At 36.8% G+C, this 19,373-nt stretch overlaps 1 protein-coding gene across 1 annotated transcript; it reads right to left on the reverse strand.

The window, feature by feature from the left end:
- Positions 1-245: 245 nt before the first annotated feature.
- On the reverse strand, positions 246-17,575 carry hat1 (histone acetyltransferase 1). Its single transcript, XM_079254586.1, has 11 exons — positions 17,508-17,575; positions 16,430-16,501; positions 16,253-16,328; positions 13,641-13,761; positions 8,051-8,227; positions 7,826-7,947; positions 7,156-7,260; positions 6,707-6,813; positions 5,324-5,475; positions 3,784-3,900; positions 246-817 (listed from the first exon to the last, which is right to left on the reverse strand). The coding sequence occupies exons 1-11, from the start codon at positions 17,512-17,514 to the stop codon at positions 647-649; spliced, it is 1,227 nt and encodes a 408-aa protein (XP_079110712.1). The 5' UTR covers positions 17,515-17,575; the 3' UTR covers positions 246-646.
- Positions 17,576-19,373: the final 1,798 nt, after the last annotated feature.

Consider the following 19,373-nt stretch of genomic DNA (forward strand, 5'->3'; position numbering starts at 1 on the left):
CTACCTCCTTCCTTTTACTTTCATGCACTTTTTAAGTTAAAGGTTTTTAAATGCTCTCTGCACCCTGCTGTAATGCATTAATGTTTTTACGTAAAGCACTTTGAATAAACTTGTCTAGTCTTTCTCATCATACAAGCTTGTTTAGGCATTTACTGTCAAATGAAAACCCAACAAAAAAAACCTGTTTTTCACTTGTTTTTCTTAATAAGAATCCATCCATTGGAACAATATACAAAATCGCCATTTTATTTCAGTATGAAGTGTTTCAGAGCACACCAAACTGTTGACAAAGATCTTTAAAAAAAAAAAAAAAACTGTAATGGAGATTAAGCAGGGAACTTTCTGAGGGATTGAAGACCTGTGGATCACCAGGAAAACACTACACCTATATTCATCTCACTGTGTGATAAAACACATGGAACAAACAGGAAGTCACACCCTCCAGCTGAACTATTCTCCTCTAACATTAAGCTGGGAAACAGACAGGTCTTTTCTGTTGCAGTCGATCACCAGCTATTACAAATCTAGATTATTCTTTAGCATCTTCTAGGCTGCAGCAAAAAGTCCATAGAGATGTGGGCAGCCTGGGTAGAGCACCTGTACGTTGAGTGGGTGGGCTCCAGGCCAGCAGCATCGTTCAGTCAGATTAGGCCTGTGCTGCTAATCTCTCAATGATTTTCCTGTAGTCTTCAACAGCAACCTGATAACTTTTCTCCAGCTCCTCGTGCTGCGTCTGAGTGTCCATCTGACCCATGTGGGACACCAGCTCCTCCGGTCGAAGGCACTTCCTCATCTTCGCCAGCTCCCTTTGGTTTTTCTACAGACAGACAATAAACTGCTTGATCACCACATTTTACGATCAAAATAGTAAAAGATTTGTCTAATTATGTGACGAGAGATGTTCAGATTTAATGACTAACATTTAGGGAAAAGTGTCTGATTGGGTTATTTAGTAGTGAAGATGGAGATTTGCGCATGTGCTGTGTTCATCTACCTTTAGATGACAACAATAATTCCTGTTGGATTATGCATTGGTGTGATATCTGCTTTAGGTTTTTAGATGGTAACATAAGACTGCAATGACCAATTTAATGAACAATAAATGCAACAAGATTACTGGGAGGAAAAAAAAGCCTTAAAACGGTCTTGCATGATGGTACACCATCCATCCACATGATGGATCAAAAAGGTAAAATACTAGGTTTGTAGGTTTTTGCTAAACATTTTTATGAATGTAGGGCTACATAGTGTGGTGGTTAACACTTCACAGCAAGGTCACTGGTTCGATATTCAGCTGTGGGTGAGGTTTGGACAGTGGCCTTTCTGTGCAGTTTGCATGTTCTCCCCATGTATGAATGGGTTCTTTCCTGGTTGTCCGGCTTCCTGCCACCATCCAAACACAAGCATGTTAGGTTATTTGGTTTTGGTTACTCTGTAGGACTGGTTGTTAGTCTCTCTGTGTTGTCCCTGCAATGGACTGCTGACCCGTCTAGAGTGTATTCTACCTCTTGCATGCTAGCTGGTGCGATAGGCTCCAGCTTCCAAGCAGCCCTGAACTGTCACAGGGACGGATGGACATTTTTAGCGAATAAGTTGATCCAGGAAGCTTGAGTCTGTAATTATCTCGAAGCAAGTGTGATAAACTTCATATGTCAGGAAAGAAAAGTAATTCTAAATGCTAGCTATAAAATTTGTGAGCATCAATTAACCTAATATTAACTCAAATATAATCAAGTGTGATCTCTGCATTATATGAAGCTGAAACTTCCAAACCAACATGTTCACAGTTAACACTGTCGTTTCGGCCTTGTGCATGGCAGGAAGCATCCCGAAACTTGTGTGTAAAAGTGGAGAAAACAATCTAATGTACCTGAATCAGAGGGCTCATCATTACAGGTGGTCTTAAGGTTACAAACAAGCTCTGTTCCTACCGCTGCGACATAACTCAAAATTCTGTATTGTCAGATTTTTTTTTTATCCTTAAATATATTGCCCCGTTGAGCACTGAATGATTATCTAAATACACGTATTATACATCACATTAATAGAAAAACAGTACAGGATATTAAAATATGCATTTCAATTAAAATAAAATAAATATACACACACTAAGTCGTCGTCTCAGCCTCCATGTCACGTATCATAGCGTTGTAAAGTCAAAACATTGTAAGTTGGGAACCTGAAGACCATATGTATAACCAAAGTTAAAACCAGGTGACTCCACAAACCAGCTCATTCAATCAATCATTTTTCCATCCACATTTTTACGGTCATGTCAGGTCCAGCCTCCTCCTGGCAGCAGTTAAAATCTGTTTTTTTATTATAGTTATTATTAAATCTCAAATATAAATGTGACAAACAAGGCTGAAATATCAAATCAGCTTACTCTCCCCTCACACTGAAAAAACATTTGCAAATGAACTTTCATTTTGGAAATTTGAGGTTTTCTATGGCTTTTTTTTTCTTTACGCGACATTATATCAATCTTTTCAAAGACAACTCAAAGTATTTAGGATATCAAGCAGAAGAAAATCAGTAAAATGTGGATGTTTTGTTTTTTGTTTTTTTTTTAAAAACAAACCTGTTTATATTCACAATCGCTGGGTTTTCATAGGAGTTTACAGGTAAACTTACCAACTGCATTAATTACCTGTAATGTCTGCTACTTGATTTGTACACAGTTAATAAAGAATGTTTTAACACTTAATGCTGATTTTTACAGCATACTGAACGTGGACTGAACGAGTTCAGATTAACTGAGTCTAGTATAATATGTTGCGTGTGAAAAATCTGCGAGCACTTGCGTGCTGAAATGGCCAATGAGGAATTGGGGTAAGAGCAGAAATGTATAATCCCCCTCACATTCGCAGAGCAGCGGCCTCACCATTCAACTAACTACATGCTAAATCTTCTGAGGGAAGGAGGGAAAAAAAAATCTGCATCTGGCCACCAGATCCGTTGCTGCCACTCTCCCAAGGAATTCTTCCTTCCCACTTTACCACATAGGTCTTTTCCATGTCAGATTCTGCATTTTTCCTGGGAAATCTGGTTGACAGCGAATTCTCTAATGGATGGCATGCAAACTTTCAGCGAGCAATGCAAACAGAAAATGTCCCAAGCAAACAGGATGCAAGGGAGTTATTCTGGTGCACAGATATACTCAGTGTTTCCCACTGTCTGATATTTCTGTCCTTTTTACCAGAACTGGATGAAATCCACCCAGAGCACACCATAAAACAACAAAAACTTGAGATAAAAGCGCACTGCTTTTTGAAAAAGCATTGAATTCTGAATACCTGCAGCTTTGTGACAAAGTGCTTTAAACACATGTTCGTGAAATGATTTCTCCCAAAGAAATGCAAATCTTAACTAATGACATGTGCCTGAATGGAAAAAAAGCAGCAGCCCCCGCCGGCAGCAAAACCACAGATGCCTGGTGCGCCCTATTGTAGCTGCAACAAAACAACACTGGTAATCTATCAATTTTTACAGGACTGAAGATCTTTTTTTTTTTTTGCCGTTGTAAAATGTGACATAAGAAATAGTGACAGTACTAGGCTGTAAGACAATCAAATGTATGCTGTTCATGCACCATTTGTCTTCCCCCATCAAATAGCTGCAATGTTATGTTAACAAGAGGTGGAAGACTGCACATTGGATTCATGTTGACAACAGAGACAATATGGCATTTACATTTATTTGAATACATGAGGAAATGTTGCTCTGAGGGGAATTTTTTCTCCTTTAAATCCACTGCACAGACATAAAAGTGTAAACTCTCACCCTGTATGGTCCAAAGAGCCTCCTCTTTACTTCTAATCGGTACTCTCTTGCTTTTTCTTCATCACTCATGTCTGTTGCTCTTAGACGCAAGATTTCATACACTCGTCTTGCATGTTTCTGTGGAAAGAAAACACATGATGATTTATATGATTTTTCATTTATATATCTTTAATATAAGCCTTCAAGCCTCATCAGGAAGCTTTCGTACATCCCAGCACAATAGCTACAGGAAGTGTGGAATACAAGGAGAGTTTAATATGGCTGAGACTGACGTCATAGTTGAAAAAAGTCTCAATCTTGTTTGCAGAGTTGCAAAAGTCAGAATATGCCAACAGGAAACTCTTTGTTTTGCTTTCTCTGTTCACACAGAATAATGCATTACATTTAATAAAGCTGAAATATATATTTGATGGTCAAATAAAAAAAGAAACCAAGACTTTTAAATCAAACAATGATTCATAGAACAAATTTTCTTTGTAGTGTGTTGCAGTGTATTTGTGTTTTAGCCCAATTATAATATAGACCATGGGAGAGTATTTTTTCTGTTTTCAGTTGTCAGTTCAGAGAGGGATAAGCAGGCTAACCATGTTAGCCGCTGTTCCTGTTTTCAACCTGCAAACAGGCATCATTTCAGGTTTTAAACATGGACTCAATTTACAAAATGTATCTATAGGTAGAAGTTGAAAAGCACCATATTTGACACAGATTTTTATACTTTTAAAGGCAGGTTTACATAAAAAATGAATGTTTACTACGGGAGTCACTTTGTGAGCTACAATCTTTAATGGGTGAAGTGAGGGTTGCTGTGTCTGCCCCGGCTTTCCGAAATAGATTTCAAGCATTGTTGCTGTATTTCCAACTTGGAACTCCAACTTCCAAGTACAAATTGAACGCACCATAAAATCTTTAAAGGTGAGTACACACCAGCACCATTCTACTTTATATCCTACTTTGCCTGCTTGAAAAGTCCAGTTCGTATTGGGGGGTGGGGTGGGGGGCACTGTTTTATGGCAGAAGAAGAAAATTGTAGTTTCCAAACAAACAGATTTGAGACATTTTGTTACATAAAGGCTTAAAATAAAACTTTATATAAAAACATAAATAAGTTTAACTGAATAAAACGTCACCATAAAATGTCAAAAGTCCTTTTGATCTTCTGTGAAAATGATTCAACATGAACTTAGTTTGTAATAATAAAAAAAAAAAAAGCAAAGACCGAGAAGGATATATTACATTCGTTATAAAATGTAGTTTGAATTAGATTTGGATTTATAAGAAAAAAAACGTGTCCAGTTTAAACTTAACAAACTCAACGGCATCAATCGACAAGTACAACAAACTGTTGAAACGATTTGATGCTTTTTTCCCAGTTTTGCTCTGACAGGAAAAATCAATATTTGAGATTTTTGAACTGCTGGTCATGTGTTAAATGAAACGGCAAACTGCCTTTCTCTCACATTTATGGAATTTCAAAGATACTGAAAACCGTATTAGAAATAAAAAGCATTTGCTGTGACAACAGAAGACCTTTCTACAGCACCTTGTTAATTTTCAGCTTGTCTTGTGCCTCCTGGATCATGTCAGCCGAGAAGCCGAGATGCAGCTTGTCTGGGGCGAAGGAGGGCAGGCCTTGGCAAAGCTTCACCAGCACATAGTCTCTCAGCTTTACGTAGTTTTCAGAGGGGTCTTCAGCTGCCAACAGACAAAACAACTGATGTGACGTGACTTAATATTGAAGTCTAGGTTTTGGCAACTAGTTCATAAAGATACTTGCCTGGGATTACTCAAACTGCAAAAACCATCCCAACCATTTTACTGTGGGATTAGTGATTTATTCATATTAATTTGTTCATTTTGTGGCACTACTAGTTTTAAATTATTTGTATTATTATGTTTGACTGCAACTTGGATTAACATAAAGATAATCCCACACTGATGTTATCGTGTTTGGCTTTGCAACCAATTCCATGTTAATGGAAAAGATGCTCATTGTTTCATCACACCAAAAAGAAAAATGGATAGAAGATAATATTGATAGACATATAAGTGTGTGAACAGTTTTGTACAGGTAAACAGAAAATTTTACAATTATGTCTGCAAATTAATCGATTTGGACTTAAATCACATTCAGAAGGTTTTGTAATATTAACAGGTATCGTCATTACCATTCAGATGGATAAAACTGAAACCCTCCATTTATTTTGGATTTTCTAAAGAACGTCATAGACTGCCACAAAAACTTCTGGATGCAGTTGAATTGACGATCGATTTTATGGCGGCAAAATGTGTGACAAAGCCCACAGCAGCAACAGCATTTTGCCAACGAGTTTATTGAACCAAAACCAACTAAATGACTGACCAAAGCAAAGTCAGATGGAAATCTGGAAGAGACATATTCTGTCAAAGTAAATGAAACCCAAACTCTACAGATTTACATGGCGTGGCGCAATACATGTTACTGGTACGCATTGTACAAGAGGAGTAGGAGGAATTTTTATTTAATGAACAAAAAGGAATAAAAATTGAGCTACAACATAGAAAAGTATCTGATGCATTGAAACCAAGGCTGAACAAACTGTTAGCAGAGAAGATCTTTTTCACAGCTTGATCTTCAAAAGTTCTCTTGAAAAGATTTTGACTGTCAAAGGAAGAAGCTGGGAAGCCTGTTTAGTATTCTTCCTCCATCTCCATGATATGCTTCTATTTCGATCCAACAATTTTCAAACAGACATTCCAGTGTACAAAATAGCCCTGCAAATTAACTTACTGCCTGCACCCATCGGCTGCAGAGAAAAATGATTTAAACTGATGCTTGTATCTTAGATTAAATGTTCAGCCCATATTTTTCAACACAGTCTTTGACATGTTAAAAACAAAATCTCTACATATATATCTATATATTTATAATTATTCATATTCTCACCTGTAATGTCTTGTACTTTAGGCAGACTGCAATAAAATCTGTGCACTGCCTCCAGAAGCTGAGCTCCATGACCCTCTCCTTGGAATGGAGGCAGGATCAGCATTTGGCTGTTTAAAGGTCAAACATATAAGGTCAACATTAAGAGCAAACATATTTATTTAGTATCTTTTTTTGCAGTAGGAACAGAAACTCCTTGATTGCAAGCAGGACATAATAGACTGTTATACTGATCCATCAATGCATCAAATCAAATCAAATCAAAAGCTTATCTATAAAGTTGTTTTCAGATACAAATCACCCTGGTTCGGTACTGAAACAAAATCTGGATGAATGGTTAGCTATATAAGCCAGTAATTTGGGCTCTTTGGGAAGAGGATAAAGAAATGTATAATTTTCCACTCCTTTTTCATACAAAAGAATGGGAAGGCACGTGCTGCCCCAGCAATTACCTTACACGTGGTCGGGTTTTGTCTGGGTATACGTAGTAATTATAAACTGTCATGTAGCCAACAGTTGCGTAGAGAGTCTCCCCATCTTTATTGTACTTTTCAAATCTGCAGATAAAACACAAAGGCAAACAGGTCAATTACAGGCACACTCCCATGCAGTGTCCATTTTAGCCTCTCTATTCTCATGCCCCCCCCCACCACCACCACCGCATCAGCATGTTAGAGCAGCTAGGGCCCGATTGGTACACCTGCTGCAACCTGAATATATTATGCACTTAATTGGAGTACTGCAACTTAGAGGAAGAGAAGGGGCTGGAGGAGGTTTTGAGCTCCTCAAAATCACTTCAGTCCATTTTCCCCATTGTCGCCATTAATAGGTGCCAGAGTAAAGAAAACACTGGGAGAGGCTCTTTTTACTGTTAAGACATTGTTCAGTGTTTCAAAAGACAACAGTATTCAATTCAGCTCTTGCCCCTGAAAAATCTGAAAAGGGCTTTTGGCACAAAGGAAGCTCTTGCCTGATCAACAATTCTCCTATGGGGGAAATATAATCAAACTGGCCTGGTAATTGGTCACAAGCGCCTCAAAGGGGGGCTTTGTTTTTCAATGACACAATAAAGGCTTTGGGGTAAAGCTGGGGGGGTTGGTGTCAATTAAGGAGGGCACTCACACAAGAAAGAAGTCCCAACGATCGTCATCTGTGTCGATGAAGCTGGCTGTCTCGATGAACCACATGAGGAAGGTCTGCAAGCGCTCGTGGTACTCTTGGAATCCCGGGCAGGTGATGTCAGCCTGGGGAGAACGCAGCAGCAAGAACCGTAAAGATGGCATGAAAAAGATATCAAAAATGAAAAAGTTTTCTGGTTTGTGGCGTAGAAGTACATGATGTTTGCACCTTGTGAATCTGGTAGGTGAGCTCGCCTGCCTCCTCGTTGTGAACCGTGTACGAGTGAAGAAGAGTGCCGAAGGGCTTGAAATTGGCTTCCTTTTCCAGTTGCGAGATAAAGTCGTCTGTGTTGTTGGTGAATCCAGCAGGAACGATTTCCCTGATCTTCCCGTCAATATCATCAGGCTAAATGATAGAACAACACGTGATTTAGTGATTCAACAAGAAGACTTGGACAATAAAGGAAATATTTGTAGATTTTTCTATATGTTCTGTTTCTTCGTTGAGGTAGACAAGAGTGCACAATGAAATGTGTAAGCACGCGTATTTAGCACTAATGAAAAGAAAACCATTAGGCAATTAAAACTGTCAGCTGAGCGGAGACCATGGCAGCAACGCCCCCGCTTTCCCCACTGACGAGGCCACTTAAATCAGTGCATTTACTACTTATGTTAAACCATGAATATGTGATGAAGTTGCCACAATAAACGCATTTCTGCTTCTCACTGGGAAATAAAATCTTATGAATTGATCTCAACTTAACAAACCTTTGAGCATCCATAAAAAGAGGCCTCTCCTCTAATCCTGCCAAGTGAACCCAATCAAATGAATTGGCCCCTGCCTTTTCAAAGAGCCTGAGAGACAAAGGGGCCCTACCTTTGGACTTTCTACTCAGTGCAACGTGTGGTTAGTTCAGCTGTAATGTTTGCATTGTATCCATTTCCACAAGGATTGACATGAGAACACTTTGCTAAGCAGCCCTTTCACACCATTTACATGTGTGATGGGCATTATCGCCACACAGAGACCCTTGCTGCTCAGTATTGAAAACTGGGAAATGAAGAAGGTCTGAGCAAAATGCACTACAAAAGGCTAATACAACATACTGCTAATTCCCCCCTTTCAGACATCAGCTAATATCTAACTGGAAGTAATGCACCTGCAGCTGAATGCCTCTTAACCATTGTAATTGTTCAACCACATTTCTGGGGGAACAAGGACCACACTCAAAAGGCCATGGACAAACAAGTCGCTTTGTCCCGGGCACTCTCCTACATACTAGACACTAAATTGCACAGCCGTCCAGAATAGATGCCTTAGTTGGGCATGAATATAACTTAACAATGTTCCTTCAGAGCAGTTTGTTAATGTCTTTGATTTCTAACAATAACTACAAAGGAGCTACAAACTATCTAATTTGTTGTATTGGTATTAATCCCTCTGTTTAATCCTGTCCAAGTCCCATTTTCAATGAATATTTGCACTAAATACAGCTTATATTCTACTTTAAACATTTTGCGAAGATTGTGAATCTAATACAAATAAGGTTATATAACTATTCTAATTTCCCTCTTTTCTACCCTCCATGAAAAGATCTGGCACCGAATGAGTTTTCAGGGAGACGTCCAGCAGTAAGATGTTTTTGGCTGATTTAAGGGGACAAGGTGAGTTTTGATCAGTCTTGTATTAATGTGGCAGCTGCATCAACTCCATTTCTGACTCCCCTCGCCTCCTCGCCAGCTGCACCACACCCCAACCGTCCACACGCACTCAGAGACAAACACTCTTCAGATGTAGCCTGAACTCTCCGACTCCCCTCGCTCTCTGCCTCTACGCCAGCTGCACTCAAACCCTCAACAGGGTGAACCAACGCTCAGGGGTCAACGCTAAAGCCTGAGCTGGGGTGAACGTTGCCATCCCATTTCAGTTTGAATATCGAGTTCAAGCCACATTTTCCACAAAGGGCTCTGGCTCTCCTTACAACCCAAAAAAAAAAAAATCTAGTTGGTTGTCATGTGGTTTTGTTTTTTATTACTTTAAACTATAAATTAAAATCAACACAAAATACAAAATTAAATTTAAGTGCACATTTTTTAAGATGGGACAGACATCCTAGAGTTGAATAATTTGGCCCATTTGGAGTTCTTTTTTCTTTGGTTTTTGCATGTTTTTGCACTAACAGACATTAAAAGACACCAGTTGCCCTCTGTAAAGTCTCAAAAAAAGAGAAAGTAGGGCTAGCTCTCCACTTAATGGTCTGCTTCTGTCCAAATACAAACTGTTGATATGTGAATAACTGGAAGTGGAGAGAAAAGGCATAATAAGCAGTGGTAGCTTCAGAAAAACATTTATACCAACAATCAAACCATCCACTGATGAAATTTAATAAATTTGATGTCTTTAACATAAGAGCATTGAGGATTTTAATGGTCAGTTACTTCAACCATAATTCACTCATGGAAATAAATCCAAGCGTGTACAAAGTGCGCCCCCAGGTCACGTTACCCACCGATTTTTTTTTGGGGGGGGGTTGTTAGTCAATGTTTAATGTTTGAGCCAGCGGAGCGTGTTTAGTCTAACAGAACAGGAGCTCTCTTACTGGAACATCATCATCATCATCCTTCAGAGATCTGAGTCACAAAAAAGAAAAGCATTCCTGATAAATGACTCTGTTACAGAGCAACAGATTGTTTCAGATACAATCACTCAGTGTTAATCAAAATCATAGCTCCTTTCCCAAAAGTAAATTAAGAAAAATAAGGTCATCCATAGTGTTATGTTGTTACATCTTCACTTTTCATGCTCAATTATATGAAGCTATACTGAAAATACAGTAAAACACATTAATTTTCACAAACAAACTAACAGAGTTGTTTTGCTTCCACTTTGTTCCAGCCACACTTTGTAATAATGAGCCAACTTTGCTTCCCTGACACAGATCAGCAGTAAAAAGGAATTCATCCTACCTTCACTGACATAAATGCCAGAAGTAAGAAAAACGTTCAGAAAAACTGCAGTTCAGCAGCACCATAAATAACAGCCTCTAAAACACCCAACACTTTGAAGATGTTTCAACTGCAGTGAAGCCAGCTGGAGTCGTGTGGCATAACTGTTGGCATTTGTCATTATTACACCAGTCTGATTAAAATTAAGTATTTCCCAGTTGGTTTTACACCGTTCAAACAAATGTTTAATGACAAATGTTTATCCGGAGTGGAGCTGGATAATAAACAGCCAATTTTATGAAGCACAAGTTGCAACAGACTTTCCTGCAGGTTCTAGAGGGACTGGACAGCTGATGGGATGTAAATACGAGTGAAACAGGAAATATGAAGCCATTATGCTTCTTATGTAATAATTAGAGATGTAAATAAATAAAGCATAATAATGCTATTAGAAAGGCATGTACTTAGAGAAAAATATTTTGCATTTTTTTTGCCCTATGACCCACCCCTTTCTTAAGTCCTTTTAATATGTGACTTTCTACATCTATTATAAATAATTTTATATACCGTAGTTAAATGCAAGGCAAGAAAAAGATAACAGCGCTCTGGCATTTATCGTTTGTTAGTTTCTGGAGTAACATTTATTTTTGGTCACGAGCAGTGGGTCGTGACCCCAGCCACAGAGTTGGCAAATGTGGCTGGGGAGAGGGAAGTCTGGGCTTCCCTGCTTAGGCTGCTGCCCCTGCAACCCAACCCCAGATAAGCGGTAGAAGATGGATGGATAGATGGACATTTTATTTTTACATTTAATTTCCTGGATAAATTTCAAATGTCTCTTTACTTTAGCCTTTCATATATCTGTATGAGTAACTATTTTTTCTTACAGATATTCCTTACTTATGGGCTGTAGATTTCATCATTTTTGATTTTCCATTTTTCATGATTTATCACACATTTTGCATACTGTGGTGTACTGTCTTTCTATCTACACTTTCAGTATTGTATGTCATCACGATGGTTTTTATCTGATGTTTTTTGTCATACAATATACATTTAAATAGTACATATGTCTAATATTGTATTTAGAGAGTATTTTTCTTTGTGTATTTCTATTTGTATATATTGCGTCATGGTTTTTCATTTTTTATCTCTATATATACATACACATGTCTGTGTTTACCTTTATCTGATTGGTTGGGTTATCAGAAAGGGATTATTTGAGTGTGTGACTGTGACCTGAAACTTCCCTTGTTTTGTTAATAAAACATCGAGCGCCATTTTTAGTGTGCTGTCCTACTTTTCTCTTTTTGGTCATTACTTGCCTTTAGACCCGGTACCTAGTTTTATCTTTATGAGGATATGTGTGATCTAAACTTTTTTCATCTCATTTACTTGTCAGTATATTAAAAAAAAGCTGATAATTTACAAAGCTTATGTCACTTAAAAACAGACATGTAGTTTGGGGATGAATAATGTCTCATCTTGAACATTAATATGCCATCATTCAGTTGAAGATATTTGGCTGTTATAATCAACATAAATAACTTTGCATTAATTATCTTCAGAAACTTAAAACAGTTTTTCAGTTTAGCAACTTCTCATATGTCCACTGTAAGGATGTTAGGAGGAAGTTAGTGTTTCAGGTGGTTCATCGGCTCCTGCAGGTTTTAATTCTGTGAACATCACAAACTGAACCCATAAGAGTCCAGTGTGACATACATATATATTACATACAGTTTGAGACATTTGCCATTACAAAAAATCTAAACGTAATCCGATTCTTGTGTTCTGCCCCTTAATTGACACCACAAAGTAGAAGAGTACACTATAAGAGTTTTGCAATTGTTTTAAGGACAAATAACAATTTGACATTAAGAAACATGACTTTTCTTACCATTATTTTATGGGTCGAGTCTAAACTGAAATGGTTATGTAAAAAGTTTGGCGACGCTGCATAATTAATCACAACACTTAGATTTACAGCCATCTCTTCACATGTGTAGCCATAACTCCCACCACTGGTTACGTCACAGCCATGATGTCCACATAACTTTCTCATCCCATTATCCCCCTTCTGTTTCTCTTTCATCTATTTTTCCTGTTTAAATAACTATCTAGTGACCAATTCATATTTAGATCATGGTGAAAGTTAAATGTTTTTCAGACATCATTAATTCGAATCAAAATGATTTGAGATAAAATCTAACTCATTATTACATCCACTTTAAGTTTGTGATTGTGAAATCCATGTACTTTTTCTTCCAAACTCAGAGCTGGGCAATGACAATCTAAAGTGATATCTTTGTACTTTTACACAAAATGTCCATAACTGTACTTTCAAATAGAAGAGTATATAATATTCATGTTTTCCTGAGCATGTGTTCATGTCTCTGTTATTAGACAACAGTGCAATTAGTGCAATTTTCTGCAAATGTTAAGTTGCAAAGTCTAACAATCACCTGTCATTTCATTTTGCTTTAGTCAACGGACCCATTGGTAAAATGTAAATAAATTAAGAAAAAGATGCAATTTGATTAAATTATACAAAACCTACAGCCAAAGAAGTTAACAAGCTGAATGGATACCATTCAATACCATTCATGGAAATTGTTGACTGCCATTGGCCATAATCTGGTGCAGTACAGATTTCTAAACCTGTTTGAGTTTGATGTTCCAGATGTACATGATCCCTAAAACCCAAACTATTAAAATAAAATAAATGAATGGTGGAACTATGAATGAAATCCATTCTAACACGTACATGTTTAAGACATTACTTTGATCATGTAAGGACTGATGAAGACCCATGAGCTGAATAAAAGCAGTGATCCTCAAGAAATTCAAAATGAAGAAGGAAAAAAAACAGGTCTCACCTCCACACAATCAAACATCTCAGTCACTTTTGAGGAATATTTCACTTTGAAGAGGGTGCTCAGGTTTCCAGCGGTGTAGAAGAGCTGGACCTGAAGACCTTTGTAACCAAAAGCAACCTCACTGCAAGAAAGAAATTATAAAGAAAAATAAATTCATGAAAAAGAATCCAAGTTTATAACTCTGTCAATGTAAAATAAACGTATCATAAACATAATTTCTTCCTATAGCTCACAACTGAGGTTAAACTCATGTCGGAGACATAAAAGCAAACATCTAATAGTAATGAAATAGTTTAAAATGCCCCTCGAGAGAAAAAATAAATGTTTGCTCTGGTCACTTATTTCACTGTGTTGCATTTTTTTATTTTCATCATCATATCAAAAACAGTTTATGACAAAATAGATTCATCATTATGCAACTGTGTGATTAAGGTTTACAGCAATTAGCGCTTGCTGAAATAATTAATGCCCCAATTACAGAGTTCCCTTTCCGCTGATTGCAGCAAGCATAAAAATAGCCGATCCTAGTTTTTACTAATTTGGAAGTGCAATTTAGAGCATAACGACAAGCTACTGTAATTCTACACACAGACACAGGTGTCTCTGTTAATAACACAGCGTTGCTCAGGTTCAATGCCTCCTTTGTTTTTATGTCAATTTATTATTTTACAGTAAAAATGCAATGGTTTACGTTTTTCTTGCATTTTTAAAGTTTGATTTTGGATCCAATAAATATCAAACAATACAGAAGAAATTAAAATAGATTAGTTCTGAGTTTGAAGAAACAGTGGTGAACTGTCCAAAATATGGAGCATGAAAGTGAACGAAAAGTGACAGAAGTAGTATTTGAACAAATTTGTCTCCTGGTTTTCGTTCTAAGTTAAATGAAATATTAAAACTAATCATACATGACTCCATTAAGTATATAAATTCAAGTTATAGCATGTACCAATCTCTCTTATGCACAATGATTGCAGACTGTTTTCATTTTAATATGATTACTTTTCTAATGTTAAATTATTTATCATCTCTTGGCAGGAAAAGGAGCATCAAGGAATTCCAAGCCACATCTAAGTACTTGCCATTGTACAGCATGTGTACAAAAAAAACATTCATACAAGTCAGCATGTCATGTATGATCATTAAATCAGCCACAACTTTCCTAACATTTAGTTTTAATCAGATGCTTGTTGCTTTGTGTGCAAGTGTCATCTCACTGCAAGACGTTTCTCTTTGTAAACATGCCAGTGAGGTAGATATGCCCAACATTGGCTTAAAAATTAATTACTGGACATCAGCTATTCCACCGGTATAAATAACCAATAAAATACAGGTGCTGTTTTGTGATAAAAACCCATATGAAGAAATATAACGTCATGCAGCAGGCATGTCATATGCAAACCATTTGATGTATGACTTGCAGCAGGTAAGAGGTAAAACTCAATATCAGTAGTGTGGTAATTTTTAGGTGTCAGAAAAAGATAGAAAACACTGCGTCATGTTGGCCAACAGGGAAAAATGGCAAAGAGCCTGCAAAATCTACAATATACCATATTTTTAATTCCAGTTCTGAGGAAACTAGATAATATCTGCAATTAGATGTGCAGGGAAATAATATCAGTATCTGTTATCGGCCAAATGAGTTGTAAAATATGGAGAGTTTGCAAGTTGCTTTCTTGTCTGTGCAGTTTCCTATGGTTGAGCCTTCAGTCCAAGATTAAATTAATTCTTAATCAAAGGCCTCATTGGTTCTGTCATTATGTTCGTCCCAAGACTGGCAGTTTTTGCCTGATTCCATCTGGCTTTCAATGCCCTTGTTTTCATTCATTTATACGCTTGTACTTTGCTGGCAAAAAACAGAAAAGAAGAGAAAGAAGTCCTGTTGACATGTCTCAGTTCTTTTTAATGTCAAACTCAAAAAGTTCAGCCCTACATCAGCATGTTATGCTGTGAAACCAACAGACACAACAGCATGGTTGGTTGCAACAGCAAATTTAGCAAAGCTAGCTCAACACCAAAACAGACAAAAGGGAGGTTTCATCTGTTACTCTCTCAAAAGTATAACAGTAACTTACCATATTCAACCCCTCATTCTTCCCCTAAAAGCATAATTCTTATGTGTAATGAACATGCATTAGTGAAAGATTGACAAGGCTTTCAATGAAGTGCAAAACTTAGTTCAAATTGTTGAGCTAGAAAAGCCCAATTTGTAGTTCAAAACTGACATGAGCCAGGCAAGGATTAGCACAGTAACAAAAAGCTTTATTTGACGGACACAAAATCTGGGTTGTGAATTTAAATTGATAAAAAAAAAAAAACACAAGCATTACATGAAGACTAACATCAACATAACTTATGTGAAAAAATTGTTTAACTAATTCTGTGGTTTATATTTCAGATTCTGTCCCAAAAGATTGTCATGTGTTCCTTTGGCCACATAGTCTCTTGGAGCAGAGACCCAGTTATACAATATCACTGACAAAAATGTCTCAGAAGGGAGTGAACCTTTCTGTCTGTATAAGAAAAATCAATTTCAAGAATTCCTGCATCATTCTATTAGGTGTAACTTAGCTGAGCTATTAGCTTAGACAGACAGACAGATAAATACTCACTCATCTCCGAATATTTGGTGACTGTACTCTGGATGAAATGTGGTGCCATCATCATCAACATCCTCAGGAAAACGAACTGAGAGTTAAACAAGACAGATTACGGACTCAAGAAAGCATAAATCATTGCATAATTTTATTAAAACAATCTATTGGTTTGTTTTTTTTTTAAATGCATACCCAATTTCAAGCAGATCGCTTCATTGGTATCACACTTGTACTCAGCTAGTTTTTTCTCCATGACATTAACTCCTGCAAAAACCCAGAAAGCACAAAATATACTTTTGAAGTTGTTTCAGTGTGTCCATTTAAACATTTTGCCATGAGAGATGAGCAGTGATGATTAATCTACATGTCTATCAAAAATCAAATGACTGTTTTGGCCGTTTTCTTAATAAATGTCCACATTTACTTGTTCCTACTTCAAATGTGAAGGTAACTTTGCCCTTTACTTACCCATATGCCATATCACATCAAATTAAACAAAGTAAGCATTATGAGCAAGTTGCTATGGGCCTAGGAAATGTATTCAGTATCTGCTTTATTCATTATCTTTTTACATTTCACCACAAATAAATTTACAAGAAATGACAGCATCAAATTAAATTTTACAGAACCACTTGACCTTATTCTTGCTGCAACATTTATTTGATATAAAAATTTATCTAACTACATAAATTAGACTCTAGCCGTCGAACCGTAAATGCCTTTTGTAAACATTTGTGTGTCTGTCTGTTGGTAAAACAATCAAGTGTTTAATAGCAACTGTGTTTAGGAAAGAAGATTATCATATCCTCCTCAGTATTGTCACATTCCAGCTCCATCTACAGTCATTGTAAGCAGCACTGGGGTAAAAAAAAAAAAAAAGATCATTTCTAACACACTGCAACCCTCTTAAGTTCACAATCAACCAGACTTAGGGGCTGTTTCCCAAGTGAATACAGAGTACGTAGGATATAAGCAGTAACAACACGAAATGAGCTAACGTTATGCCTACATTCACCCATTCACGAAGAACACCTAACTTGAAACCTATGGTTTACATAGACAGGATATCATGACAGTTTGGTAGCATGCTGCAGACATTAGCGCACAGGCCTTCTACTTGTCTGCTGTGTGAGGAAAATAGCTAGCATAGCTATCTGATTCCCACAAGGCCAGCTTGCTCTTTAGTAGGATTAAAGTAGAACTAATGTGCACCTGCGATCGAATAAAGACTAAAATCAGGAATAAAAAACTGAAACAAGTAGCCTCTTACCCGCCATTTCTGTACCGTGTTGCACGGACTTGTGTTGTTGTCCCAAAAGACCCGCGGAAACAGGAGAACTTCCGGGTTCCCGTGTTTCCGTAGGAACCGGAAGTAGTTTCCCCTCCCCAATTTTGCAACCCGCTAACAAACCCTACTAGACCAATTTATAATTATATCAAAATAAAGGTAATGTGTTTCTAAAAACTTGTTGGATATTAAGTACTTAATTATAAACATTATGTAGCTGTACTAAAATCCCTAACAACAGAAAAGCGTTTTTTGTAACTTTCAGTTTATGTCACACTTAATTATATGCAGAAGTATGATATTCAGACCTGTGAAATGACAAAGGGATATTAAGAGAAAATCACATTTACTATTCAAATGACAGTACGAGTAAACAGGACGGTTTAGTTATGTTTTGTTTCTTTGATGAAGTAGAATACATCACCAAATGCAATCCATTATATGGTCTTTATCATTCCAGTACTATCACATCTAAGATTAATAATTAATAACTTTACAAAATCTTTAAAGGAAATAACGCATTTGACTAAATTATGAATTGTTGTTTACAAATAATGGATAAACAATTAAATACATTTGATGAAAGTAAGAATAAAACAAGTGATTTTATTATTAGCCTAATATATAAATAAACTAAACAGGATTTTGCCTTTCAAGCTAAAGTGTGATTCTGGACATCTTTTTGACAATTGCAAATGCTGGTGCTATCAGCAAAGTCTTAGTAATTCTGTCTACCAGAATACTTACGCAGACTGTGTCTATAGCCAAGTGTGCTGTTGATCTCTGAAACATAAACTACAATTTTAAAGTTAGACCTTTTTTGTATTTTGCACAGATCCAAAAATAAAGCGAGGCAATAGTGACCGAAACAGACTAAAGTTAGATTTGATATGCCATTGTAAGGTAACAGCACAATCCACATTATGAACATTAATAAAAAATCAAATAAACAAAACAATTTCCACTCATTTTAGAACATGTAGAGTCTAAGTCTGAACACATAAAACACAACACTATTAAAATATGTAAAGGATTTGAAGTTTTTGAGCTGCTAAGATGTGGGCTGTGGACTCAGGAGAACACATAGTAAAAGATTCTTGCATATAATGTTTTTCGTTTTCTTGTCTTGTTTGGGGAAAAAATAAGCTTACTTTTTGGAAGCCTCTCCAAGCCTGACTACCCTTCCACTGCTCTTGCTTTCAGCTTTCTGCACATTGTACAGCTTAGGGCACTACATGCTAAATTAAAATTTCCTCATTCATTCACATTTTAAAACTAAAATGTCAGCCTGCATAATAATTGGTCAATTTCAGCCAAAGAAAGAGTAAAGGAAAAGAGAGTGTCACTATAGGTTCAGCTTGGAGGAAAACCAACATGTTTTCAATAGCTGAGGAATCTGCAGAGAAACAAGCTGAAAACAAGCAGGAACGTTTTTAGTGTTTAATTAAGGCTCTTTTTAAGTTTTCTGATAAGACTCATGTGATACTTTAATTTAAATGAATGAACATACAAAACTGAGAAGACAATTATGTTTAGCATAAAAATAAATGTCCAACCAGCAGTGCCTTTGTAATGATGCTTTTTCTTGAGCATAGACGCTGAAATTTTCAAGTTTCCATCAGATTTATTGAGAGCTCAACAAAGTAAGATTTTTTATCTGAAAAAGCCAGACATCATCTACCCCAGTCTCAAACTCCAACACCACTGTCTTAAGGTTGTAGAATGAAATTGAAATGCATTATGTGTTTCAGTCTAAGGGTTTTCACATAATACTGTCCAAGCTAGTGAACAAGTTATATTGGTTTCTACTAATAGTTCAGTGAGCACTGTCAACTAATGTTAACAGTG

This window comes from Telmatherina bonti, assembly GCF_933228915.1.
Source record: "Telmatherina bonti genome assembly, chromosome: 15".
Lineage (NCBI taxonomy): Eukaryota > Metazoa > Chordata > Actinopteri > Atheriniformes > Telmatherinidae > Telmatherina > Telmatherina bonti.